The sequence below is a fragment of the Schistocerca cancellata genome, chromosome 1 (assembly GCF_023864275.1).
Source record: "Schistocerca cancellata isolate TAMUIC-IGC-003103 chromosome 1, iqSchCanc2.1, whole genome shotgun sequence".
Lineage (NCBI taxonomy): Eukaryota > Metazoa > Arthropoda > Insecta > Orthoptera > Acrididae > Schistocerca > Schistocerca cancellata.
In genome coordinates, this window is record NC_064626.1 from 861,705,788 (window position 1) to 861,733,714 (window position 27,927).

The window sequence follows — 27,927 nt, forward strand, 5'->3', positions numbered from 1 at the left end:
GTCAACCCCGTTTTGAGTTTATGTAACACAGCACAATGGATCATTCTGTAGAGCAACGGTGCGCTATCAAATTTTGCGTTAAACTTGGGAAGTCCGCAGCCGAAACGTTTCCATTACCTCAGCATGCCTTTGGGAATGAGTGCTTGTCCAAATCACAAGTTTTCCGACGGCACAAGCCGTTCATGGAGGGCCGAGAGGAAATCACCGACGAACCTCGCAGTGGACGGCCATCAACCGCACGAGTCGGCGAAAATGTGATGCGTGTGCGCGATTGTTTGAACTCTGACAGATTGCTGAGCCTTCAGTTGATAGCACAAACTCTAAACACGTCAGAAACAACCGTTTTCCGCATTGTGACCGAAGATTTAAACGTGAGAAAGGTGTGTGCTAAACTCGTCCCATGTGCGTGCTTCAATGCCGAGAAATGATGGAAATGTGTGAAAATGATCCTAATTTTTTAAACTCAGTTATCACTGGTGATGAGTCGTGGATTTTTCGTATGACGCTGAGACAAAAAGGCAGAGTTCAGAGTGGCACACCCCATCGTTGCCCCGTCCCAAGAAGGCACGCATGAGCAAGTCCAGGATCAAAACCATGCTAATTGTCTTCTTTGACGTCAGAGGCATTGTCCACCACGAATTCATACCTACCGGGACTACAGTGAACTCAGCTTTCTACTTGGAAGTGCTCAAAAGACTGTAAAGCAGGGTCTCCCACTGTCAAAGCGACAGCAAGGATACGTGAACAGTTCACCATGACAACATGCTGAGTCACAGTGCTTTCATTGTCAACGACTTCCTGGCCAGGGCCAAGACCACATTGGTTCCCCAAGCTCCCTACAGTCCTGACCTGGCTTCCGCTGACTTTTTTTGTTTCCTCAGTTAAAAGGAGTCATGAAAGGAAAACATTAGGACACAATTGAAAGCATCCAGGCACATGTTACATGAGCTCAAAAGGACATTCCAGAAAAGGCATTCCAGGGTGCCTTCCTGGCATGGAAACAACGCCTCCACAAGTGTATCAATGGAAGAGGATGCTACTTTGAAAATTTTTGATTATTTGTATGAATATATTCAATAAATGATGTTTTATGGATTTGGTCACATTACTTATGGAACACACCTTGTATATCTATTACACAGGGTTATTACAAATGATTGAAGCGATTTCACAGCTCTACAATAACTTTATTATTTGAGATATTTTCACAATGCTTTGCACACACATACAAAAACTCAAAAAGTTTTTTTAGGCCTTCACAAATGTTCGATATGTGCCCCTTTAGTGATTCGGCAGACATCAAGCCGATAATCAAGTTCCTCCCACACTCGGCGCAGCATGTCCCCATCAATGAGTTCGAAAGCATCGTTGATGCGAGCTCGCAGTTCTGGCACGTTTCTTGGTGGAGAAGGTTTAAACACTGAATCTTTCACATAACCCCACAGAAAGAAATCGCATGGGGTTAAGTCGGGAGAGCGTGGAGGCCATGACATGAATTGCTGATCACGATCTCCACCACGACCGATCCATCGGTTTTCCAATCTCCTGTTTAAGAAATGCCGAACATCACGATGGAAGTGCGATGGAGCACCATCCTGTTGAAAGATGAAGTCGACGCTGTCGGTCTCCAGTTGTGGCATGAGCCAATTTTCCAGCATGTCCAGATACAAGTGTCCTGTAAGGTTTTTTTCGCAGAAGAAAAAGGGGCCGTAAACTTTAAACTGTGAGATTGCACAAAGCACGTTAACTTTTGGTGAATTGCGAATTTGCTGCACGAATGCGTGAGGATTCTCTACCGCCCAGATTCGCACATTGTGTCTGTTCACTTCACCATTAAGAAAAAATGTTGCTTCATCACTGAAAACAAGTTTCGCACTGAACGCATCCTCTTCCATGAGCTGTTGCAACCTCGCCGAAAATTCAAAGCGTTTGACTTTTTCATCGGGTGTCAGGGCTTGTAGCAATTGTAAACGGTAAGGCTTCTGCTTTAGCCTTTTCCGTAAGATTTTCCAAACCGTCGGCTGTGGTACGTTTAGCTCCCTGCTTGCTTTATTCGTCGACTTCCGCGGGCTACGCGTGAAACTTGCCCGCACGCGTTCAACCGTTTCTTCGCTCACTGCAGGCCGACCCGTTGATTTCCCCTTACGGAGGCATCCAGAAGCTTTAAACTGCGCATATCATCGCCGAATGGAGTTAGCAGTTGGTGGATCTTTGTTGAACTTCGTCCTAAAGTGTCGTTGCACTTTTATGACTGACTGATGTGAGTGCATTTCAAGCACAACATACGCTTTCTCGGATCCTGTCGCCATTTTGTCTCACTGCGCTCTCGAGTGCTCTGGCGGCAGAAACCTGAAGTGCGGCTTCAGCCGAACAAAACTTTATGAGTTTTTCTACGTATCTGTAGTGTGTCGTGACCATATGTCAATGAATGGAGCTACAGTGAATTAATGAAATCGCTTCAATCATTTGTAATAGCCCTGTATTATTGAGATCTTTTGGCTGGAGTGGTGACTGTCATAAAGAAACATTGGACAGATCACACTTGGATGTATTTTAATATTCAGGTGTTTGCTGCGTTTTTAACCTTTGTAGATGTATCTTCTCGCAGATCTGGAGTTCTCAGTTTGAGAGTGGATTTCGCACTGTTCCACCAATGAACGATTGTTATCTGCCACGCTGGATAACAAAAAGATCGTTAACATCGTTCCATAGATGTGTAATAGCATTCATTTTGTCGTAGTGTAATGTCTCTTGCAGCGGTCTCTCCGCGATATTTTCAGAAATTTTATAAATTATATAACTCAGTACATATCTCGAAATACTCTTCTTATCTTACCGATTATCAATGCAAAGTGGTTTCAAGCCCAATTATTCCTTGGAGCGTCCATTTACTCCATGGAATAGCTTGTCTGCTGTCTATGTTTTCTCTTATAAAAAGAATGAAGAAATGCTTGCCGATTAGTCGTGAAAGAAGGAGGAGGTGTATGTATGTGTGGTTGAGCTAGTCGCCATCTTGATGCGATTCTGTATGAGAAGGAATTTAATACATGAACTAAACTAAAGTAAGTGTGTTCGCGTATTATTTAACTTATTATTATTATTGACAGTGTCTGCTTACTACGCTGTGTTGCACGGGATCAGTGGGGAACGTTTGATTTACACTGGACGAACCTGCCGTTTTGTATGCTCAAGATATCCAGTTATTTCAAATAAATAGGCTAACACGGTCTTACCAGCAGATCTCCGATCTTCCCATGTGATCACCGAAAGTTAATAATTATTACAAATGTTTTCAGGAGATCGACTGACAATTTTCGTCGCACCGAGACTTAAAAATGGCTTCACTGCCTTATGGAATTTAAGTTAAGCTCAATTTAATCAGGACAGAACAGTATTGAACTGTGTGAATGTGACAAGCCTGCTTTGTGAATGAAAATTCCCTTAACATACCCGTGTTTTTACTATCCTGATCAGTGAAGCTAAATCAGGCCGGTGTGAGAGAGGTTTTTAAATTTTAGATCCCTCAAAAAAATATTAAAGTAGGAAAAAAGGCATTTCTGGAGGAAGAAAGCAAATGCGAAAACTTTTGCACTTAGTTGGTCCAGGGGTGTTTGGTAATTTTTGGAGGCGATATGATAAAATGGTTCAAATGGCTCTGAGCACTATGGGACTTAACTTCTGAGGTCATCAGTCCCCTAGAACTTAGAACTACTTAAACCTAACTAACCTAAGGACATCACACATGCATGCCCGAGGCAGGATTCGAACCTGCGACCGTAGCGGTCGCATTGCTTTCCAATTTCAGTACATTTCTAGGACTCTTTTGGTGCAAGCTTTTAACAGCAATACTAACAAGCGAAATATCATTCTAGACTGTAGCGCCTAGTACCGCTCGGCCACCCCAGTCGCGATGTGATAGTCCAAGCAATCGTCATGCATACATGAACGCATCAGAGTGTTGTAAATGTTGGCGGCGAGCTCTCCATCACGCTCTTGCCAATGATCTCACGCTGTTCAAGGCTTTTACTCATGAACTCACTACATTCTTTTTTTGACAACCACATCTCGGTTGTGAACGAATTATAAGTTCCAAAAGCTAGTATATTATTTAATGTTATTTTGTTACTGGAAAACTTTACGCTGTTGAGCTGGCGAGTACCAACAAAAACTATTTCACTCCTACAGAACTGCACCAACGGGCTTGCCCCATTGGCAGTCCTGTTCCGGTCAGATCACCGAATTTAAGCACTATTTGGCTTGGCTGGCACTTGGATGGGTCATCGTCCAGGTCTGCCGAGTGCTGTTGGTAATGTGGTTACACTCAGCCCTTGTGAGCCCAATTGAGGAGCTACTTGACTGAGAAGTAGCGACGCTGGTCACAAAAACTGACCATGTACGGGAGAGCGGTGTGCTGACCACGTGGTCCTCCGTATTCGCATCCGGTGAGGATGACACGGCGTCCGGTCGGTACCGTCGCGCCTTCAAAGCCTGTTCGGATGGTGTTTTTCTTCTTCTATAGAGTGCAGACAGCTGATCTGGGTCTGCCGTCTGACGATTCCTTCGCCATCAGAAGTGCAATTACGTCGAGTATAGAGACTGCATACATAAAGAAGTATGTGTGCTTCTACGACCATACGCAGATAATAAGAGGAGAAGAGAATAGTTACATTCTTATCAAAGCGGGTAACACTATTATTAATATACAGGGTGAGCCACGTAAGATGTAACATCCATTTTATTTTCTGAACGAGGTTTTCCACAGTTGATGGTATGCTAAAGGGCATATAATGTTTTGTGTAGAAAATCCTCTGAATAGCCCGCCCAGCTAGCCGCGCGTTCTAACCCGATGCTTCCCGAGCGCCAAGGCGTGCCGGTCCCCGGCATGAATTCGCCCAGCGGATTAGTGTCGAGGTCCTGTGTGCCATCCAGCCTGTGGATGGTTTTTAAGGCGGTCTTCCACCTACCTCGGCGAATGCGGGCTGCTTCCCCTTATTCGGCCTCACTTACTCTACGTCGGCGATTGCTGCACAAACACTGTCTCCATGTACGCGTACACCGTAATTATTCTACCACGTAAACATTTGGAGGTACACTCGTCTGGTGTGAGACGTTCCCAGGGGGGTTCACTGGGGGCCAAACCGCACAGTAACCCTGGGTTCGGAGTGGGGCGGCGATGGGGTGGGTGGACTGTTGTGGCCTGTTGTGGGGTTCTGAACCACTGAGGGCTACTGCGGGACAAAGCCTCTCCGTCGTTTCTACGTCCCCGGTTTAATACACAATGCACACACAATCCTCTGAATTCTGGTGTCAGCTGAGATACTGAAACAAGTATGTTTTTTAATGGAACTGAATACGCCTCACAACTGCGTTCAGTAGTTCTTGGAAAGATAATGATATTGCGCTTGTTAGTATTGATGTTAAAAGCTTGCACCAAAGAGTCCTAGAAATGTACTGAAATTGGAAAGCAATGCAGCTAGTGTCGGCTGCTGTGGGACGGAGAGCTCTTATAACAGGCTCCGTAGTTATTTGCACCAAGGCAGCTTCCCCCCCCCCCCCCCCCCCCACTTCCCAATCCACACCTTTTAAGATATACCTCATTTCCTATACGACATAGATACACGGGCAGCTACAATTTTTATGTAAGGAACTATGGCATATGGGACTTAGGAAAAGTATTTCATATGTGTGTACGTTTCCAGGTTTTTGTGGAAACAACAACAGCATCGTCAGGCAGTTTTCCATTACCATTCCGACAGCATTTGACATTCGCCATATAAGGACCTATATAGTATCGACAGCAATTGAGAGATATATACCACATAAAGTAATAAGTGATGGTACTGATCCCACATGGTACACAAAACGGGTCAGATCGTTGCTGCAGAGGCAACGAAAAAAGCATGCTAAATTTAAAAGAATGCAAAATCCCCAAGATTGGCAAAGTTACACACAAGTTCGAAATATGGCGCGTACATCAATGCGAGATGCTTTTAATAATTTCCGCAACGAAATTCTGTCTCGAAATCTGGCAGAAAATCCAAAGAGGTTCTGGCATACATAAAGCACACCAGTGGCAAGACGCAATCAATACCTTCACTGCGCGATAACAACGGTGAAGACGCTGATGACAGTGCCACTAAAGCAGAGTTATTAAACACGGTTTACCGAATCTCCCCAAGATTGGCAAAGTTACACACAAGTTCGAAATATGGCGCGTACATCAATGCGAGATGCTTTTAATAATTTCCGCAACGAAATTCTGTCTCGAAATCTGGCAGAAAACCCAAAGAGGTTCTGGCATACATAAAGCACACCAGTGGCAAGACGCAATCAATACCTTCACTGCGCGATAACAACGGTGAAGTCACTGATGACAGTGCCACTAAAGCAGAGTTATTAAACACGGTTTTCCGAAACTCCTTCACCGAAGAAGACGAAGTAAATATTCCTGAATTCCAATCAAGAACAACTGCCAAGATGAGAAACATAGAACTATATATCCTCGGAGTAACGAAGCAGCTTAAATCACTTAATAAAGGCAAAGCCTCCGGTCCAGATTGTATACCAGTCGCGTTCCTCTCAGAGTATGCTGATACAATAGCTCCATATTTAGCTATTATATACAACCACTCGCTCACAGAAAGATCCGTACCAAAAGACTGGAAAATTGCTCAAGTCACACCAATACCCAAAAAGGGAAGTAGGAGTAATCCGCTAAATTACAGGCGTATATCACTAACGTCGATTTGCAGTAGGGTTCTGCAACATATACTGTATTCGAACATTATGAAGTACCCCGAAGAAAACGATTTATTGACACATAGTCAGCACGGTTTCAGAAAATATCGTCCTTGTGAAACACAACTAGCACTTTATACTCATGAAGTAATAAGTGCTATCGACAGGGGATGTCAAATTGATTCCATATTTTTAGATTTCCAGAAGGCTTTCGACACCGTTCCTCACAAGCGTATTTTAATCAAACTGCGTGCCTATGGAGTTCGCCTCAGCTGTGCGACTGGATCCGTGATTTCCTGTCAGAAAGGTCACAGTTCGTAGTAATAGACGGAAAGTATGGAGTAAAACAGAAGTAATATCCGGCGTTCCCCAAGGAAGTGTTGTAGGTCCTCTATTGTTCCTGAATTATATTAACGATATAGGAGAGAATATGAGTAGCCGTCTTAGATTGTTTGCAGATGATGCTGTCATTTACCGCTTTGTAAAGTCATCAGAGGATCAAAACGACTTGCAAAATGATTTAGATAAGATATCTGCATGGTGCGAAAAGTGGCAATTGACCCTGAATAAGGAAAAGTGTGAAGTTATTCACATGAGTACCAAAAGAAAATATCTAAATTTCGATTACGCGATAAGTCACACAAACCTGAAGGCTGTAAATTCAACTAAATACTTAGGGATTACAATTACAAATAACCTAAATAGGAACTATCACATAGATAATATTGTGGTTAGAGCAAACCAAAGACTGCGATTCATTGGTAGAACACTTAGAAGGAGCAACAGGTCTACTAAAGAGACTGCTTACACCACGCTTGTCCGCCCTATTCTGGAGTATTGCTGTGCGGAGTGGGATCCGCATCAGGTGGCACTGACAGATGACATCGAAAAAGTACAAAGAAGGGCAGCTCGTTTTATATTATCGCGAAATAGGGGAGATAGTGTCACAGATGTGATACGTGAATTGGAGTGGCAATCATTAAAACAAAGGCGTTTTTAGTTGCGACGGAATCTTCTCAGGAAATTTCAATCACCAGTTTTCTCCTCCGATTGCGAAAACATTCTGTTGGCACCCACCTACATAGGGAGAAATGATCATCACGATAAAATAAGAGAAATCAGGGCTCGCACAGAAAAATTTAAGTGCTCGTTTTTCCCGCATGCCGTTCGAAAGTGGAACGGTAGGGAGACAGCTTGAAGGTGGTTCATTGAACCCTCTGCGAGGCACTTTATTGTGAATAGCAGAGTAATCATGTAGATGTAGAAAAGTAGCAAGTCTAACGTCTACTCATTGGTGTACAAGCCTGAATGTAAGCAGAAATGACCTACAGGTACATACGTATTCTTTTAAAATAATTTATACGCAGTAATAAGCATTATCATGGAATATAAATTCGAAGAGTCGTTACTTGGAGCAGGAATGAGCCTCGTTTCGGGAAAAAGGATACGAGTTTGCAAGAATCTGAAGCAGAAATGACCTACCGACAGACAACGCAGTTTCTGCTAATTCTGCAGTGCAGATAAGAAAACAGTCGAAAGGCTTCATACAACGACGCAGCGTGGCATGAGCCTGTTTACAACACAATAGCTTAGCGTGTTTAAGACACAACAGCCGATAATGGCCGACCTGCGTTTCAGTTTTAGAATATTTTTCAGATTCTTTTGCGAAGAGTTTCAACCTCAAGATTAACAATCATCTTTTCAGGTGCTTTCGGGTGCTGTTAAGAAAGTATATCATTCTGCTTCAGTATCTCGATCGATACAAGAGTTAAAATCCTTTATTACGCACCAAAGTACTTGCTTCTTAGCGTACTATCATCTACCAAAAACCTCGTTTTGATACCTGAAACCGATCACGAAATAAAAGGGGTTTACGTCTTACGTGACTCACCCTGTGTAAGTGCGATTCCTCGATTTCTGTGAATCGTTTGCGTTAAAATGGCATACTAAGCGTTTACGCGGAGTGGAAGGATTACTTTAGTCAACAACTGCAACAAGACTTCTGTATAAATGGTACCCCGATACGAAGTTTTTATTCTGCTCCTGCAGCTGTGCGTAGCAGCAAATTTGACCTTTGGCATAGTTGATACCTTACCCCTTTAGGTATGTGGAAATCTTCGATCACAGCATCAGACTGAAGACATCTGCCATTTCCGATTATAACTGGATACATTCTGAAAAAAGAAAAAAAGAATATATACCTCTGTAAGTGATCTAACGTATTCTTTTAAAATATACTTAGCAATCAGCATTATCGTGGAATATAAATTCGGAGAGTTTCGGATGACAGTCGTTACTTAGAATAGGGAATGAGCCCCTTTCGGGAAAAGTGATACCAATTGCAAGAATCTGAAGAAATTTAAGCCACTGATAGAAGCTAAAGCGATCTAAACAGAAGATCATTAGAATGTTTCTTGGATTCGGACGATCAAATAAGATTCGAGAGCCTAAGATAACATTGTTGGCTACGGTAACAGACAGAATAACACAAAGAAAACTGAGAAGACAGGAGACGATAGCGCTAGGCTTTCAGTGACGGTTAGAAACGAAGACATAGACGTAAGTTTCGATTTTACAGAGGTAGAAAAATTTGGAAATTTGTGGTAAGGTCTTTTGGGACCAAACTGCTGAGGTCATCGGTCACTAAGCCTACACACTACTTAATCTAACTTAAACTAACTTACGCTATAGACAACACACACACCCAAAAAAAAAAACTTCAGACGTGATATGCACAAACTTATACTAAGAATCCATTGCCGCTAAGTAGTATAAGAAAGAAGGATGGCTACAGTCGAGAGTCCTGTCAACATACTTTTCGTTCCAGGTCGATAAAGTAGAATAAAATGTTAAGAATTCCATGGATAATGGGGGTGAATTAGACGGGCAATTTGTACTCCACGGTTGTGTTGATTACTGCGAAAAGCGCCTCCATGTCAAATTCTAGCCATTTGAATGATTTCATTGTAATAGGAATGATAATCTACCGGTAATTTGGGTATCCAGCGTCATGTTTCACTGTCAGTGTTGTTCTTTTCTCTCTCTCTCTCTCTCTCTCTCTCTCTCTCTCTCTCTCTCTATATATATATATATATATATATATATATATATATATATATATATATATATATATAGGGTGAGCCGCGTAAGACGTAACACCCCCATTATAACGGGGACGATTGCACGTATCGACAAGCGGTTGTAATGTCCCCACAGAAAATACCCTCTACCACGCATCAATTAATCATTTTCAATCAAACCATCCACATTTATTCACTTTGGAAAAGTTATCTGATCTGATTTTCTCGTAATATATGCGGCGACAGCTCGACGACGCTAAAGTATTTTCTAGTGCGTTTATTCTTTGAAATAACAGAGATGCATATATGCATTCTCCATGGTTGTTAAGAGTGGTAAGGAGGACAGCTTCTGGAGTATCTGTCGAGGGATTGACGTGTTTCTGAGAGATACATATTCTGCTTTTCTTCTCGCTAAAGCGAGCCAATTAACATTTGTGCCGCTAGCGGTTTGTTTGAGGAGAAAGAGACTGTAAAAGGAAAATAATTAAGGCGTGGAATCACCGGAGATCTGGACATGTAATGGAGATGGATTTAATACACCATTTCCTCCATAAATAAGGTTTGTGACTTTTTTGTTCTGGAGTGAAGGAACGAATGAGTTTTTTCTGAATCATTTGATGATCACGTTGGCCCTGTAATTAGTGGGGAAGTTTCAGCTGTGTCGAAGAGAGCCTGCATTCACTGAGTCTGTGTTAAATCGTCCAAAAAGGCTTCGTACACATCTGGAATTCGCAATCTTTCGTAAAAGGAACAAATTGTCCAAACGATTGATTCTCCCGACTGACTGCAGTGTTTAGCAGTAATAATAAATGTAAAGATCTCTTACAGCAAGCCAGCCGCTGATTACCAAGACGAAGGACTCCACCAAAGATCCTATTTGGCTGATTTCACGTAATGAAATATTATATTAAAAACTGTACACAGATAAAGGAGAGAAAGAGAGAGAGAGCGAATGAAAATAGAGATAATACTAATAATCCTCCATTAGTCTAATTTTTCGCCTGTCTTATCACGGATCAGCCAAGAACTGGGAGGGCCTTACTTTACTGTATAGATTTATGTGTGAAGGTGAAGGGATCTTAAAGGCAACAGATACACGTCTATACAGACAAGACATTACACAGAGATAGCGACTAGCTGCATTCATCATCTATTCTTAGATAAAGAGACGGCAACTTATTATCCGAACATTAAAATGTTAAACGGTGTTTGGCGAATCATAGCCGACTATGGGGCACATAACTTTGGTACATGCACAATAATCACAACGTTTATATTGACCGAGATAATGAGGCAAGTACATGTTTTTTAAGTGGGACGGTGTACTTTTTTTACCATCATTCGAACGCTCTGGAAAATACGCGTACAGTGAAGTAACGCATGTTGCTATTGTGATTCAAACTTCGCTTAAAAGACGCTGGGAAATATTGTGCGATTGAAGGTCGAGGCGGTCGGAAGCGGCTGCAGACTGTCAACACGTGTCGCGCGACCCGCAGGCCGAGTTGCCGTGCTCTATGCATGCAGCATGCACGGCCTACGCTACGTAGGTACATCCTCATCCGCCCTCTTTTAAGCAAAGTTTGAATCACAATAGCAACATGCGTTACATCACTATACGTGTGGTGTCACCGCCAGACACCACACTTGCTAGGTGGTAGCCTTCAAATCGGCCGCGGTCCGCTAGTATACGTCGGAACCGCGTGTCGCCACTGTCAGTGATTGCAGACCGAGCGCCGCCACACGGCAGGTCTAGAGACACTTCCTAGCACTCGCCCCAGTTGTACAGCCGACTTTGCTAGCGAAGCTACACTGACAAATTACGCTCTCATTTGCCGAGACGATAGTTAGCATAGCCTTTAGCTACGTCATTTGCTACGACCTAGCAAGGCGCCATTACCAGTTTATATTGAGATTGTCAAACATGTACCGTCAAGAGCGATGTACACCAATTATGGATTAAAGTTAAGTATTCCAGCAGCAACGTACCTTATTGGCTATATTAATTACATTGTCCTGTTCCAGACCTCACGCCAGTTTGCGTGAGCTTAAACGCGTGCATTTCGGCCTCCTCTAGCAACACGGTGTTGGCTCTTCTGCCAACACATCAATACGCATCTTTTCAAGAGCGTTCGAATGATGGTAAAAAAAAGAATTGCGTCCCATTTAAAAAACGTATACTTGTCTCATTATCTGGGACAATATAAACGTTGTGATTATTGTGCATGTACCAACGTATGTGCCCCATAGTCCGCTATGATTCGCCGAAAACCGCACGCCGATACGTGCAATCGCCCCCGGAATAAAGGAGGTGTTACGTCTTACGCGACTCACCGTGTATATATATATACTGAAAAGTCAAAACATAATGATTATTTCCAATCCCCATCGCGACGTTGGATGCCGCCTGGTGGCGTCGCGGGCACATGACGCTGTAACAGTAAGCGGTGCAAACACCGACGGGGGATCACCCTACCGAAGGTATGGGCTACAAATGGGCAAATTGACTGAGATAAGAGACTTTGACAAAGTGCAGATTATTATTACGCAGAGACTGTGAACTAGTATGTAGAAAACTGTGAAGCTGGTCGCATGTTCGCGTGCAACTGTCGTGAGCATCTACGGAAGGAGGTAGAAGGACAGTGGAACTACCGCTAGACGCTAAATGGTTGGACGTCCACGATTCTTTACAGAACGTATGATTCGGAGGCTTGAGTGCTCTGTAAAGTGGGATAGATGGTGATCTGTGGCATCTCTGTCAAGAAAGCACAGTGCTGGTGTAGGGACAAGTGTATCGGAGCATACGGTTCATCGTACATTGTTGAACATGGATCTTCACAGCAGACCACCGCTATGTGTTCACATGTTGACCCAGCGATATCGTCAGTTACGATTATAGTAGGCACGGTAGCACCGGGAATCGACCGTCGACCAATGGATACGTTTCGGCACGTCGCGGGAATCGCATTTTTGCTACACTACGTCGGCGGTCGTCTCCACAGGCGCTGTCATCTAGGTGAAGGGAAGTTCCATACGTGCAGTGCGCCACGGATGCAGGCTGGTGGGAGCAGTATTAATCTATGGGAAACATTCTCCTGCTCTTGCATGGGACCTGTGGTAGTAATCGAAGAAACACTGACAGCAGCGAACCATCTGCATCCCTTGCCCGTCCGGCTAGTCGCGCGGTCTAAAGCCGTCGGCACACGGACCGTGCTGTCCAACGTTAACGTTGAGCGTGCCAAGTTTAACGTGCTGCCGAACGCTCATAAACGATGCAACTTGTGCATACGGTGCGTGGGCCCCAACGTGGTATATACGGGATCGCAACGCACTCCAGCGGCAGTTGAGGGATGTTTCTAGTTCGTAAATCACATTATTTACTCAACGGGCGCGCGTAAAATTCCCACATTAGCTCTATTAAAACGCACATTTCCTCCATCGTCCACGAAAAGGAAAGTACCATGTCCAACCAACAAGGACACAGGCTTATAAAAGTTACATTACAAACAGTGCGGTACAAATTTGGAATACGTCTCCGCATGAAATAAACATTATTTCATCATTACCACATTTTAGTAAAACTCCAAGGTCAGTCTTACTTGATCAGTGTTCCTACCCAGTAACAGAATCTTTGCAGCATGTGAATTACGAAGCGTAAAAGAAAAAGGAGCAAAATATCTTTATGGAAGTAGCGCAAGCTGTCCTGTAGATTAAGCCAATCGAACAAAGTCACCTCTCAAAGCCGGCTGAAGTGGCCGTGCGGTTCTAGGCGCTGCAGTCTGGAACCGAGCGACCGCTACGGTCGCAGGTTCGAAACCTGCCTCGGGCATGGATGTGTGTGATGTCCTTAGGTTACTTAGGTTTAAGTAGTTCTAATTTCTAGGCGACTGATGACCTTAGAAGTTAAGTCGCATAGCGCTCAGAGCAATTTTTTTTCACCTCTCAAAAAAGGGTGAACTTATATTTACATAACATCAAATATTATAGTATATAAATTAATAATGAAGTATCAGAACCCAATAAAAACGCGAATGTTAGGAAAAAAAAATTGGAATTGGTAAGACGCGAACCATCGCCCCATGCAATATATCCACAGTGGACAGTGACGCTAGTCATTACACTACACAATTACTGACTTCCAATGCCTATTTATATTGTTAGATCCTTCAGAAAACCTTAATCGTAGATATGTTACTAATTGAAATTTAATTATAACAAATTGTACCAAGAACAATGCGTTTTGGGTGGATCTTCAGTGTGTTGCTGGCTTCAAATAGCCTACTCTCATAGTACGCAAGTTACAATAATTGCTTTGCCACGAATATGATGTTTCTAATTATTTTCTTAGAACGAATCACACATGTAACAACGGATTTTCCAGTGATTCTCAATTTGCTGGTGCTCAGAAACGACATATATACATATAGGCTTGAAATGAAGGCCAATATGGCGCCTCACAACTCTGTACTGAAGAGAGACGGCGCGCGTGTGACGTAGGTGGCGTTGTGCCATCTCATTGGTCAACGCTCAGACGCACGCTCAGGACATCTGACATGCCAGATATTGCTCTGCACGTTCGGAAAGACTCCCGAACGTGGTATTCCACGCTATGACGTCAGAAATTCGGCACGCTCAACGCTCAACGTTCGGATGCACGGTCCGTGGCGGATTAGTGTCGAGTTTCGGTGTGTCAGCCAGTCTGTGGATGGTTTCTAAGGCGGCTTCCCATCTACCTCGGCGAATGTGGGCTGGTTCCCCTAATTCCGCCTCCGCTACGCAGTGTCAGCGATTACTGCACAAACACTGTTTCCACGTACGCGTACAGCATAATTACTCTACCACGCAAACATTTGGGATTACACTCGTCTGGTATGAGACATTCAAGGGGGTGTCCGTTGGGGGCCGAACCGCACAAGAACCCTGGTTTCAGTGTGGGGCAGCGGTGGGGAGGGTGGACTGCTGTGGCCTGTTGTGGGATTGTCAACCACTGAGAGCTATGCAGGACGAAGCCTCTCCGTCGTTTCTAGGTCCCCAGTTTAATACATACATACTTCTGTATCCCTTCATGCTTGAAGACTTCCCCGACGGCGATGCCATCTTTCAGCAGCATAATTGTCCTTGTCTCGGAGTTAGGACCGTGCTACAGTGGTTTGAGGAGCATTACAATGAACTCACGTTGATGCCTCGGTGGTCAAATTTGGCTATTGTAAATCCTGTGGAACCCATTTGGGCCGTTATATCAACGACAAAAGTGGAAAGATAAGAAAGATAAAACTATATTCAAAACAATAGCTGTCGCCGTTGTCTTGCAAGATGTAGGTCGAAGAAGAAATGGAGGATGTGAATGAAAACAAATGGTGAAAGTATGCAGTGGGACCGGATACAAGGGCTTAGGTTTGTACATGCTCCTTCAGAATAATGCCTGGAAAGCTACGTTACGAGAGAGGGAGGTTAGACAGATGCTGATCGTATTTATTGTGCGAATTACGACTGCTCGTCTGGTGCACTGACCAACGTGAGTACTAGATTTGGTCTGTTTTTCAGGCTCATTTATGCAAATTCTGTGCTTGTTCGCCGTTTTTCATACAGAAACAGTTCACACAAAACGAACAGACCACAATACTGAGGTATACCGAACAGATTTTACGTTTCTAATGAAACGACAATACTCGGAAGAGATTTTTAATTTTTATCTTTAACTTTGAGACGCATGCATTCTGGTGCGTCTAACGTATCTTCCGCGTGGCGCTAGTAGTGCAACAGTGACCTCTGTAGACAAACTCGTAAGCTTCGAAAACATCTACATAATTTTAGGTCAACCCACCAGACATGTTACATGAGCTCTCAGTTCGGAATTATTGCTGTTGTTGCTAGGGCCACCTTAGAATCTGTTGGTCCAGGTTACTCACATTAACACAACGTAAAGTCGACTAAAATGATATATCTCCCACAATGACTCTTGTCTGAAACTCCCTGGCAGATTAAAACTGCGCTCTGGTCCGGGACAGCTCAGTCAGTAGAGCATTTGCTTCTGAAAGGCAACGTTCAGTTATGTCAGAGAAGGGAAAGGAGTTGGAAGAACAGTTGAACGGAATGGATAGTGTCTTGAAAAGAAATTACAAGATGAACATCAAAAAAAGTAAAACAAGGGTAGTGGAGTGTAGTCGAATTAAATCATGCGTTGCTGTGGGAATTAGATTATGAAGTGAGACACTAAAAGTAGTAGATGAGTTTTGCCGTTTGGACAGCAAAATAACTGATGATGACCGAAGAATATAGAATGTAGACTGGCAACAGTAAGAAGTATTTCTGTAAAAAAAGAATTGGTTAACTTTCACACACATTATAAAAATGTACGTACGTATATGTGTATGTTCCACATCTCCACCTAAGACACTGGACCCATTTCAACCAAAATTAGTACACATATCCATTACTATCAGGCAACAATCCCTGTGCTATGGCGGTATGAACCACCTACCTACCATAGTTCAGGAGATATGACGTCATAAACATTAAGATGCGTGAAAATTGCTGCACCATGCTTGACGCGTAAATCTGTTGCTTCTCTGCTTCTAACTCTATTTGCAACACATTTTGCAGACAGTATCTACAAATACCGTTGAATGTACCTAGATAAGTATATCATTGTACGACACATAGTACGGGACATATAACGTCATAAACACTGAGATGCGTGAAAAAATGCCACATCATGGGTGACGTTTTAATTTATTGTCTTTATTTCTAAAACTACTCGCAACGAATTTCGCAGACAGGGACGTACAGGAAGAGGTGGAGGTTGGAATGGACAGAGAAAGGAAAGAGGATGAGATGGACACAGACAATGGGGAGGAGGAGATGGAGGGGGGAGAGGAGATGGACAGAGGGAGAAGGAGGAAATGGACTAACAAGATTAAAGTACATACCTGGGCGATTCCGGGTACTCAGTTAGTCTAACATACACACATTAAAAAAAGTTTTGTATCACCTTGGTGCCGATAGTTCCGGAACTCGTACAGAAAATTGGAGTAGAGATCTACACGAACATCATTTCCACCCTTTTTATTGCTGATGGTTGGTTGGTTGTTTCGGGGAAGGAGAGAGGCAGCGAGGTCATCGGTCTCATCGGGTTAGGGAAGGACGGCGAAGGAAGTCGGCCGTGCCCTTTGAAAGGAACCATCCCGGCATTTGCCTGGAGCGATTTAGGGAAATCACGGAAAACCTAAATCAGGATGGCCGGACGCTTTATTGCTAATGAAAATCACATATTGCATATTGTACCACCTTCAGAGGTGGTGGTCCGGATTGCTGCACACATCGGTACCTCTAATACCCAGTAGCACGTTCTCTTGCATTGATGCGTGCCTGTATTCGCTGTGGCATACTGTCCACAAGTTCATCAAAGCACTGTTGGTCCAGATTGTCCCACACCTCAACGGCGATTCGTCGTAGATCCCTCAGAGTGGTTGGTGGGTCACGTCGAGTGGTTGGTGGATCACGTCGTCCATAAACAGCCCTTTTCAATCTATCCCAGAGATATTCGATAGGGTTCATGTCTGGAGAACATGCTGGCCACTCTAGTCGAGCGATGTCGGTATCCTGAAGGAAGTCATTCACAGGATGCGAACGATGAGGTCGCGAATTGTCGTCCATGAAGACGAATGCCTCGGCAATATGCTGCCGATATGGTTGCAGTATCAGTCGGAGGATGGCATTCACTTGTCGTACAGCCGTTACAGCGCCTTTCATGACCACCAGCAGTGTACGTCGGCTCCACATAATGCCACCCGAAAACAACAGGGAATCTCTACTTGCTGCACTCGCTGGACAGTGCGTCTAAGGCGTTCAGCCTGACCAGGTTGCCTCCAAACACGTCTCTGACGATTGTCTGGCTGAAGGCATATGCAACACTCGTCGGCGAAGAGAACGTGCGCCAATCCTGAGCAGTCCATTCTGCATGTTGTTGGACCCATCTGTCAGCGCTGCATGGTGTCAGGGTTGCAAAGGTGGACCTCACCATGGATGTTGGGAGTGAAGCTGCGCATCATGCAGCCCTTTGGTTCACTCCGATACGCCTAGACGCTTCCCTGGTTGAGAGCCCTTCCTGGCACAAAGTAAAAATACGGACGCGATCGAATCGCGGTATTGACCGTTTAGGCATGGTTTAACTACAGACAACAATCGCAATGTACCTCCTTCCTGGTGAAATGACTGGAACTGATCTTCTGTAGGACCCCCTCCGTCTAACAGGCTCTGGTCGTGCATGGTTGTTTACATCTTTGGGCGGATTTAGTGACATCTCTGAACAGTCAAAGGGATTGTGTCTGTGATACAATATCCACAGTCAACGTCTATCTTCAGGAGTTCTGGGAACAGGAGCGAAGCAAAACTTTTTTGATATGTGTAAGTTTAAGTATTCGCAAGTTTTTTTATGACATTATTTGTCTGGAGTGTAGCCTTGTCCGAAAGAGAATCACGGACAGTAAATGTGATGGTAAAGTAGAATGCTGGAGATCAGATTAGTAGATCCAATAAATGATGTGGAGGTACTGCATCGAATTGGGGATAAGAGAAGATTATGGCGCAACTTGACTGAAAGAAGCGGTCGGTTGACAGGACACAATTGGGGATACCAAGAAATGGTTAACTCTGTAATTTTTTGTTGGAGCGGTTGGGGGCGAAGGGTAAAAATTGAACAGCTACCAAGGCTTGACTTCAGTAACAAGTTCAAGTGGATGTAGGTTACAGTAGTTAAGGAGAAATGAAGAAGCTTGCTCAGCACAGCCGGCCGGGGTGGCCGAGCGGTTATAGGCGCTACAGTCTGGAATCGCCCCACCGCTACGGTCGCAGGTTCGAGTCCTGCCTCGGGCATGGCTGTGTGTGATGTCCTTAGGTTAGTTAGGTTGAAGTAGTTCTACGTCTAGGGGACTGATGACCTCAGAAATTAAGTCCCATAGTGCTCAGAGCCATTTGAACCTTTTTTTTTTTTTTTTTTTTTTTTTTTTTTTTTTTTTTTTTTTTTTTTTGCACAGCACAGACTAGGGTGGTGAGCCGCATCAAACCAGTGTTCAGACAGGAGACCACGACAGCAGCATCAACAAAAACTGTTTCTCATCGGTGAATACGCACGAGAATGTACATAATTTGGTCCCAGAATGCACTGCTGGTGCGTAGCACTTGCATCTTGTAACCAGACACACGGAGTGGGAAGAAAAACTGCGTGAGGTTCAAATGGTTCTGAGCACTATGGGACTCAACTGCTGTGGTCATAAGTCCCCTAGAACTTAGAACTACTTAAACCTAACTAACCTAAGGACATCACACACATCCATGCCCGAGGCAGGATTCGAACCTGCGACCGTAGCGGTCGTGCGGTTCCAGACTGAAGCGCCTTTAACCGCTCGGCCACTCCGGCCGGCAACTGCGTGAGGTGCTGGACTCATTTTCGTGTGGAACGACGATCAAATTTACGATCCGGCCGTCCTGATGTACATTTTCCATCGTTTCTCAAAATCACTGCAGACGAATGCCGAGCTGGCTGCATCATTGCCTCTGCCTTCCACGCCTTCAACAGTGCTGCTTCTCTATTGACCTGGTCGTCAAGAACCTAACTTTATCCTTCTTTCTGAAAGCACCATCGTAGCTCAATAGGATACAGGTGTCCAGTGCTCGCGGTCTTCCGGTTACCATCGCTGCCTCCGGATAGCGGACTCCCAGGTACGATTCACAGACGGGTGTAAGATTTTCTTCGCTTGGAGAATGGGTGTTTATGTCGTCCTAATCATTTCATCTCAGATTCATCACAAAAGACTCGCAGGTCAGATAAAAAGACTTGCACCAGGTGACCAAACAACTCGAGGTGGCTTTGCAGGCCAATAATGCCATATGATAATTTGATTTCGGAATACTGCAACAGTTCAGAGCAGGGAGCTACACTAGGCGGGGGAGGCGGGGAGAGGCGGTTACCTGAGCGTCTCCTTGATGCAGGCCTTGAGGTAGGGCAGCCCCTCGAGGTGTGCGGCGGAGAGTGGTGAGCGCGGCGTGGGCAGCGCGCGCCGCAGCTCCTGCAGCAGCGCCGCCTGCTTGTCCGGGTTGCGGGACAGCTGGTACAGCGTCGACGCCGCCGCCACGGACGTCTGCACACGCAGCCCACGAGGACAACATTGAGAAAGAAGAAAGACATGCTCTCACGTCACTAAATGAACATCACGTGACATTTCAAGAGGTGACGTCGTCTCCTCACTTACTTCCGTCAAGTGGCGATTTCTTACTAGTGCAGACAGTTCTTGTAGCGACAAAGCGAAGTTAATTTTTTCGGTATTATAATAGAACTGTGATGAATTGACTATATTTACTTTCTGATAGTTTAATTTTTGTGATATACACTACTGGCCATTAAAATTGCTACACCACGAAAATGACGTGCTACAGACGCGAAATTTAACCGACAGGAAGAAGATGCTGTGATATGCAAATGACTAGCGTTCCACAACATTCACACGAGGTTGGCGCCGGTGGCGACACCTACAACGTGCTGACGTGAGGAAAGTTTCCAACCGATTTCTCATACACAAACAGCAGTTCATCGGCGTTGCCTGGTGAAACGTTGTTGTGATGCCTCGTGTAAGGAGGAGAAATGCGTACCATAACGTTTCCGACTTTGATAAAGGTCGGATTGTAGCCTATCGCGATTGCGGTTTATCGTATCGCGACATTGCTGCTCGCGTTGGTCGAGATCCAAAGACTGTTAGCAGAATAGGGAATCGGTCGATTCAAGAGGGTAATACGGAACGCCGTGCTGGATCCCAACGGCCTCGTATCACTAGCAGTCGAGATGACAGGCATCTTATCCGCATGGCTGTAACGGATCGTTCAGACACGTCTCGATCCCTGAGTCAAAAGATAGGGACGTTTGCAAGACAACAACCATCTGCACGAACAGTTCCACGACCACTGCAGCAGCACGGACTATCAGCTCGGAGACCGTGGCTGCGGTTACCCTTGACGCTGCATAACAGACAGGAGCGCCTGCGATGGCGTACTCGACGACGAACCTGGGTGCACGAATGGCAAAACGTCATTTTTCCGGATGAATCCAGGTTCTGTTTACAGCATCATGATGGTCGCATCCGTGTTTGGCGACATGACGGTGAACGCACATTGGAAGCGTGTATTCGTCGTCGCCATACTGGCGTGTCACCCGGCGTGATGGTATGGGGTGCCATTGGCTACACGTCTCGGTCACCTATTGTTCGCATTGACGGCACTTTGAACAGTGGACGTTACATTTCAGATGTGTTACGAGCCGTGGCTCTACCCCTCATTCGATCCCTGCGAAACCCTAGAATTCAGCAGAATGTTGCACGACCGCACGTTGCAGGTCCTGCACGGGCCTTTCTGGATACAGAGAATGTTCGACTGCTGCCCTGGCCAGCACATTCTCCAGATCTCTCACCAACTGAAAACGTCTGGCCAATGGTGGCCGAGCAACTGTCTCGTCACAATACGCCAGTCACTACTCTTGATGAATTGTGGTATCGTGTTGAAGCTGCATGGGCAGCTGTACCTGTACACGCCATCCGAGCTCTGTTTGACTCAATGCCCAGGCGTATCAAGGCCGTTATTACGGCCAGAGGTGGTTGTTCTGCGTACTGATTTCTCAGGATCCATGCACCCAAATTGCGTGAAAATGTAATCACATGCTGGGTCTAGTATAACATATTTGTCCAATGAATACCCGTTTATCATTTGCATTTCTTCTTAGTGTAGCAATTTTAATGGCCAGTAGTGTAGGACCATAAGCTGATATATTACCGTTTGCCGCTGTAAACTACCGTAAGCAAGCGTAGACTACGGTAGTTTTCCTAGTTCTTTGGGTCAGTTAAGGTCGTACATGTGGTACTTGCATGTTGTATGTGTTGTATACCTGTCGGTTGTTACCTCATAACGATAGCTTTCTTTACATATGTAATCAGTATCTTACTACATCCTCTACAAACTGAAAGCAGTGAACCGTCAACAAACTGAGTGAGGATATAAACTGACGAAAAAAATCACAGCACCAAGAAATAATTAACGCAGAATAATGAAATTGTGGGAATTCATTTGTCTGGGTAACATATTTAAGTGATTAACATTGCAAAATCACAGGTTAATGTCAGCGCGAGATAAGCCATTCCAAATGTGGAATGCTGGTACACTAACAACGAGTTAACCACCAGAATGTTCAATGCAAGCATGCAAACATGCATTTATTGTGCTGTACAGGTGCCGGATGTCAGTTTGTGGGATGCAGTTTCATGCCTGTTGCGCTTGGTGGGCCAGTACACGGAGGGTTACTGCTGTTTGTGGATGACGCTGAATGAGACTGCTCCTGCTGTCATATAAAATCGCACAATAACTCCAGGTGTAGGTCCAGTGTGTCTAGCACACAGGCAGATTAGTTGCAGGTCCTCAATTGGCCTTCTTCTAACGAACACGGAGCTGTCACTGGCACGGAGGCAGAACCGGCTTTCATTTGTGTAGTGTGCCAAAACAACTGAACCGTAGTTATGGAAGAGCGCAACTCTAATTACTATCGATATTTTGGTAAGCTAGTTAGTGTGCCTTGGCTTCAGGTGTCTATTGTGTTTTCACCCTGCCCTCCTATGAGCTCTCGCTTGACGCCAGTGAAGTTGCAAATGTCGGTGGTTTGGGGTCGATGGAATACTCGGTGCAGGGCATCTGGCTTGGAGTTGTCTTTGAAGTAACCGATTTGGAACAGATCGTTGTGTCACTATCGTGGCAACTGTTGCTCAGATTGCTGCTGTAGATACAGTACGACGTGACAGAGCCATATGCCAAACACGATGGTCTTCCCTCTCGGTAGTGCCACGTGGTCGTCCGGGGCCCGGGTCAAAAGTAAACCTGATTTACATCCTCATAGTGGCGCTACTAGCGCCACTCTCACGCGACTGGCGCGAAATTGGAACAGACATAATCTATCAGATGTAGAAACATGCCTACCAACTTTCGGTTACGCGCACAACTCCTTCTTGGTGTTGCGATTTTTTGTTCCGTCACTGTATAAGAGGCCAGGTAACATTGGGAACATTTTTGTTCTGCATGTTATCAGTAGGGGAACAAGGGGGGTGCCAGGCCACTCTGCCTTGTTGCCAAATACACTCCCGGAAATGGAAAAAAGAACACATTGACACCGGTGTGTCAGACCCACCATACTTGCTCCGGACACTGCGAGAGGGCTGTACAAGCAATGATCACACGCACGGCACAGCGGACACACCAGGAACCGCGGTGTTGGCCGTCGAATGGCGCTAGCTGCGCAGCATTTGTGCACCGCCGCCGTCAGTGTCAGCCAGTTTGCCGTGGCATACGGAGCTCCATCGCAGTCTTTAACACTGGTAGCATGCCGCGACAGCGTGGACGTGAACCGTATGTGCAGTTGACGGACATTGAGCGAGGGCGTATTGTGGGCATGCGGGAGGCCGGGTGGACGTACCGCCGAATTGCTCAACACGTGGGGCGTGAGGTCTCCACAGTACATCGATGTTGTCGCCAGTGGTCGGCGGAAGGTGCACGTGCCCGTCGACCTGGGACCGGACCGCAGCGACGCACGGATGCACGCCAAGACCGTAGGATCCTACGCAGTGCCGTAGGGGAACGCACCGCCACTTCCCAGCAAATTAGGGACACTGTTGCTCCTGGGGTATCGGCGAGGACCATTCGCAACCGTCTCCATGAAGCTGGGCTACGGTCCCGCACACCGTTAGGCCGTCTTCCGCTCACGCCCCAACATCGTGCAGCCCGCCTCCAGTGGTGTCGCGACAGGCGTGAATGGAGGGACGAATGGAGACGTGTCGTCTTCAGCGATGAGAGTCGCTTCTGCCTTGGTGCCAATGATGGTCGTATGCGTGTTTGGCGCCGTGCAGGTGAGCGCCACAATCAGGACTGCATACGACCGAGGCACACAGGGCCAACACCCGGCATCATGGTGTGGGGAGCGATCTCCTACACTGGCCGTACACCACCGGTGATCGTCGAGGGGACACTGAATAGTGCACGGTACATCCAAACCGTCATCGAACCCATCGTTCTACCATTCCTAGACCGGCAAGGGAACTTGCTGTTCCAACAGGACAATGCACGTCCGCATGTATCCCGTGCCACCCAACGTGCTCTAGAAGGTGTAAGTCAACTACCCTGGCCAGCAAGATCTCCGGATCTGTCCCCCATTGAGCATGTTTGGGACTGGATGAAGCGTCGTCTCACGCGGTCTGCACGTCCAGCACGAACGCTGGTCCAACTGAGGCGCCAGGTGGAAATGGCATGGCAAGCCGTTCCACAGGACTAAATCCAGCATCTCTACGATCGTCTCCATGGGAGAATAGCAGCCTGCATTGCTGCGAAAGGTGGATATACACTGTACTAGTGCCGACATTGTGCATGCTCTGTTGCCTGTGTCTATGTGCCTGTGGTTCTGTCAGTGTGATCATGTGATGTTTCTGACCCCAGGAATGTGTCAATAAAGTTTCCCCTTCCTGGGACAATGAATTCACGGTGTTCTTATTTCAATTTCCAGGAGTGTATATTCATCTTCTCAAATTCTGACTTGATCACCAAAGCCGCCCAACACATGCTATTACTTCACTATTCGGTTGTCTAGAGGACATCAAAGTTCGCTCGTACAGATCCATACACTCCAATTTTCAAATGATCGTTTTAGATTGTGAGGGGAGAGAAGCGCTGGGATGTGTGTGGACGGTGTGTGTGTGAACTCGCTCTCGGCTATTCTGACAACGGACGTGAAGGTGGAGGTGTGTCACATATAGGCCGGCAAGCAATGGAATGCGGCCTTAACATGTGTGTTGGACCGCACTGAGATAGGACGGTGACAGACGACTCGCGTGGCCTGGCTTGGATAGTCATGTTCGGCGTGTAGGTGATATGAATTACTCAGGTGTTAGCTGTGAATGCGGCTGTCATCAAGTCATGTTTGAGGGGTCGAACAGAGGCCTTTGAGCGAATTGAGAGCTGTCAGACGTGTGACTTAGTGTGGGACAGGTTGATTGCGCGCATCTGTCGAGTTATTTTGCTATGCGTTATTTGGACAGATTACGAGTACTGATGGTGTTTACAGTTATGTGTACTGCATTATTTAGGAGCAGTTTGATATTGTGCACTGAAATTAGGAGCTGTTTGCGTGTCTGCCGGCTGTGCAACATGACACCAGGTATATCAGGGCGAGTGTTTTTTGTATGAGAGTGATAGGTATACTCGATGCGTAAATAAAATGTATGTTAAGTATTTGTGGGACGATATAGAATATGAGAGAGTTCGAGTTGGTTGTTATTTTTTCTACTTGGAGGGTTTGTTAGATCGAATAGCTGAGGTGAGTAACTACGAAAGCGCGAGGGATGTGATTGCAGCATATCTCCGTCTCTCAGCGGTTACCTAAAGATGGGGCGAGCAATGTTCTCGGCTTAGGTACTGGGGGTGTGCTTTGGCCATATGCTAGACCGTGTGGATTGAACAACAGTATTAGGGTCATAGTTTAGCTAGAATATTTATAGAGGAGTATATCCGACGCGAATATAAAGGTGATGTGGGCGGTCTCGCGCTCGTGTTGTGTGAGAGAGGCAAAGCAGACGATTTTGAGTCATCACAGGTGACTTAGGTTAGTGGCTTCGTTTGCCACAATTTTCTAGTGTTTGGTAGCGAAACACGAACTGACCATCAGAATTGAAGCTTGGCTTATTTGTATAGACAGAATGTGATATAAGTTAATGTAGGTTAGTACACGTTAGTAAACGGAAGCAAGCATTAGTACATGTTAGCCAACGAACACGGGTGGGTAAAAGGACGTGGTGGTCGGTAGGGACTTTAACTATTTCATTTCAAGTCCATGTGGGTGTGGCAGTGGCGAAAATTGATTCCAAGTCTAGGTGGACGTGGCAGTTTTCCGCATCAGAGAGGTTAATTAATTGATCAGATTAATTCAATAGTCATGCGGACTTTGTTACATTCTCTTGAGGAGGTACTAAGGTAGGTGCGCGCGATGGCTCATGTGTACGGACGTGTATTTTCGCCAAGTCCTGGATTAGATAATCGAAGCATGTGGGCTGAATAATGAGAATCATGTGATCAGTTAACTTAGTGAGAGCGTTCTTTGTCTGACAGAGCCACGTGGTCGATCGCTCGTTGTGACGTCAAGGAAGTCTCCAACTCGGTAGAAAAAACATTCCAGTTCGAGCGTGTCGGTTCCTGTGTCTATCGGTCTTGAATTGCAAAGTTTTTGGGGATGAGGGCGTCCTTTGTGCTCCATCACACGTGCTGGTGGTGCGGTATGTGGCGTGAGGGTGGTTTGGACAAAGCATGCATGTCGGTTCCTGTCCGTCGGTGCTGGGAATTTGCGAACTTTAGGACCGATATAGCTTTTAGCGTGTCACGTGATAGAACTTTCCAAACATTTCGGGCGGTTGTGTGAGGTAGGTATTGGCAGGTTCGAACCTGTTCAGAAAAATAAATTTGGGGTGGAACGTGTCCTTTGTCCAGCACGTGGTCGACAGGTTACATCCTGTCCAGTGTTAAGTGCTCATGGGCATGGAAAGATGTTTACGTAGCCGGACTCTGTGGCGAGCGCGGCTGACCGTTTGTAGCTGGACCCTGAGGCGCCGCTCGCCGCCTACGTGGCGCGGTGCCCGGGGGCTGGGCTGTGCGGGCGCCGCTGGTCGCTTGGCATCAGCCGGCCAGGGAGCTACCGATGGAGCGGGCTCAGCCGGCCGCGTGTACGTCAGCTGCGCTCTGGAATTCGCTGTGTGAGCATGGAGAAGTCAGTTGGGACACACCTGCATGACCGCAATGCCTGAAAAAAAGAGTCATTTTCCCACCTTGTGACTTAGCGTAGTACAAGTGATGAGATTTTAATAATGTATGTCCGGGTGCTGATTTAGAAATACGTGGCCAGATTTGACTGTCTAGCAAAGCAGGTTGCGACTGGCCTATCGACGGGTGTGACGTCAGGGCAGATTCCCCTCTCGAACAAGCAACTTTGGCGACGAACGTGTGGCGGGGCGTTGCTTGTCCCACAAAGCCGCGTGGTGGATCGCGAACCGACCGGCCGATGTTTACACCGGCCGAGTGGCGCTTGTGACGTCAGCGGTGGCTTGCTGGCTGGACCAGCGGCGCGCGTGGACTATCGCCGACCTACATCCGCTGGCGACGACGTGAACTAAACCATTTGGGCTCTGAAGTTCGTAGTGTGACCATCTCGAAGTCAGTTGAGACACACTTGCACGACCGTAATGCCTGAAATAAAGAGTCATTTCCCCACCTGGTGACTTAGGTTAGTACAAGTGGCGCGATTTTAATAATTTAGCGGCGGAAGCATAAGTGACCGCGAAAATTCAAACTTGGTGGACGTGACCCAATTGGCTTTCTTGCCGCCATCTTAAATGACGTCACGGCGACGTTCTCGGGTGGCTGAGATACGAACTAACACACAGTTGGACTCCAGACCTCGCAGCGAGCACGGTGGATGCTGCTGCGATCTCGAAGATGTGATGTTGGAGAACTAGTGATGACCGTACTGTTTGAAATAAGTACCTCAGTCCATCTCCCACGAATTCACAGGAGTTGACTTAGATTAGTGGAAGTGCAGTTTTTTATTATTATTATTTGACGAGATTTTGATAGCTTATGAGTCAAACCATAAGTGACTGCGAGAAAATTCAAATTTAGTGCGATGAGGTGACCTATTTAGTATGTGTGACCGGCTATCGTGTTGGAATTTGAGCTTGTGACCGATTTTTTGTTATGGTTGTAACGGAAATGGCTTTCTTGCCGCCAAAATCAGGCGTATTGAATAAATAATAATAAATGATTGAACTTGGCGCGATTTTCTATGTTAGTGGAGATATGCAAATAATAATAATAAATAATAATAAATGATAATAAATGAACATAAATAATAATAAATGATAATAAATGATAATGAATGATAATAAATAATAATGAATAATAATAAACAAAGGTCAGGTTTTGCAGCCATTATCGGGTTGGAATTTGAATTTGGAGGGAATTTTCTAGTGGAGGCAGGTCAATAATAATAAAT

At 45.6% G+C, this 27,927-nt stretch overlaps 1 protein-coding gene across 1 annotated transcript in view; it reads right to left on the reverse strand.

Moving 5' to 3' along the window:
• Nucleotides 1–27,927, reverse strand: part of LOC126108212 (probable cytochrome P450 49a1) — a 145,801-nt gene that overhangs the window by 19,171 nt on the left and 98,703 nt on the right. Inside the window, exons 8-9 of the mRNA XM_049913478.1 lie at nt 19,785–19,954; nt 8,834–8,912 (exon numbers count right to left, since the gene is read on the reverse strand). Coding sequence (XP_049769435.1) covers nt 8,834–8,912; nt 19,785–19,954 — 249 coding nt within the window. The remainder of the gene's footprint in view (nt 1–8,833; nt 8,913–19,784; nt 19,955–27,927) is intronic.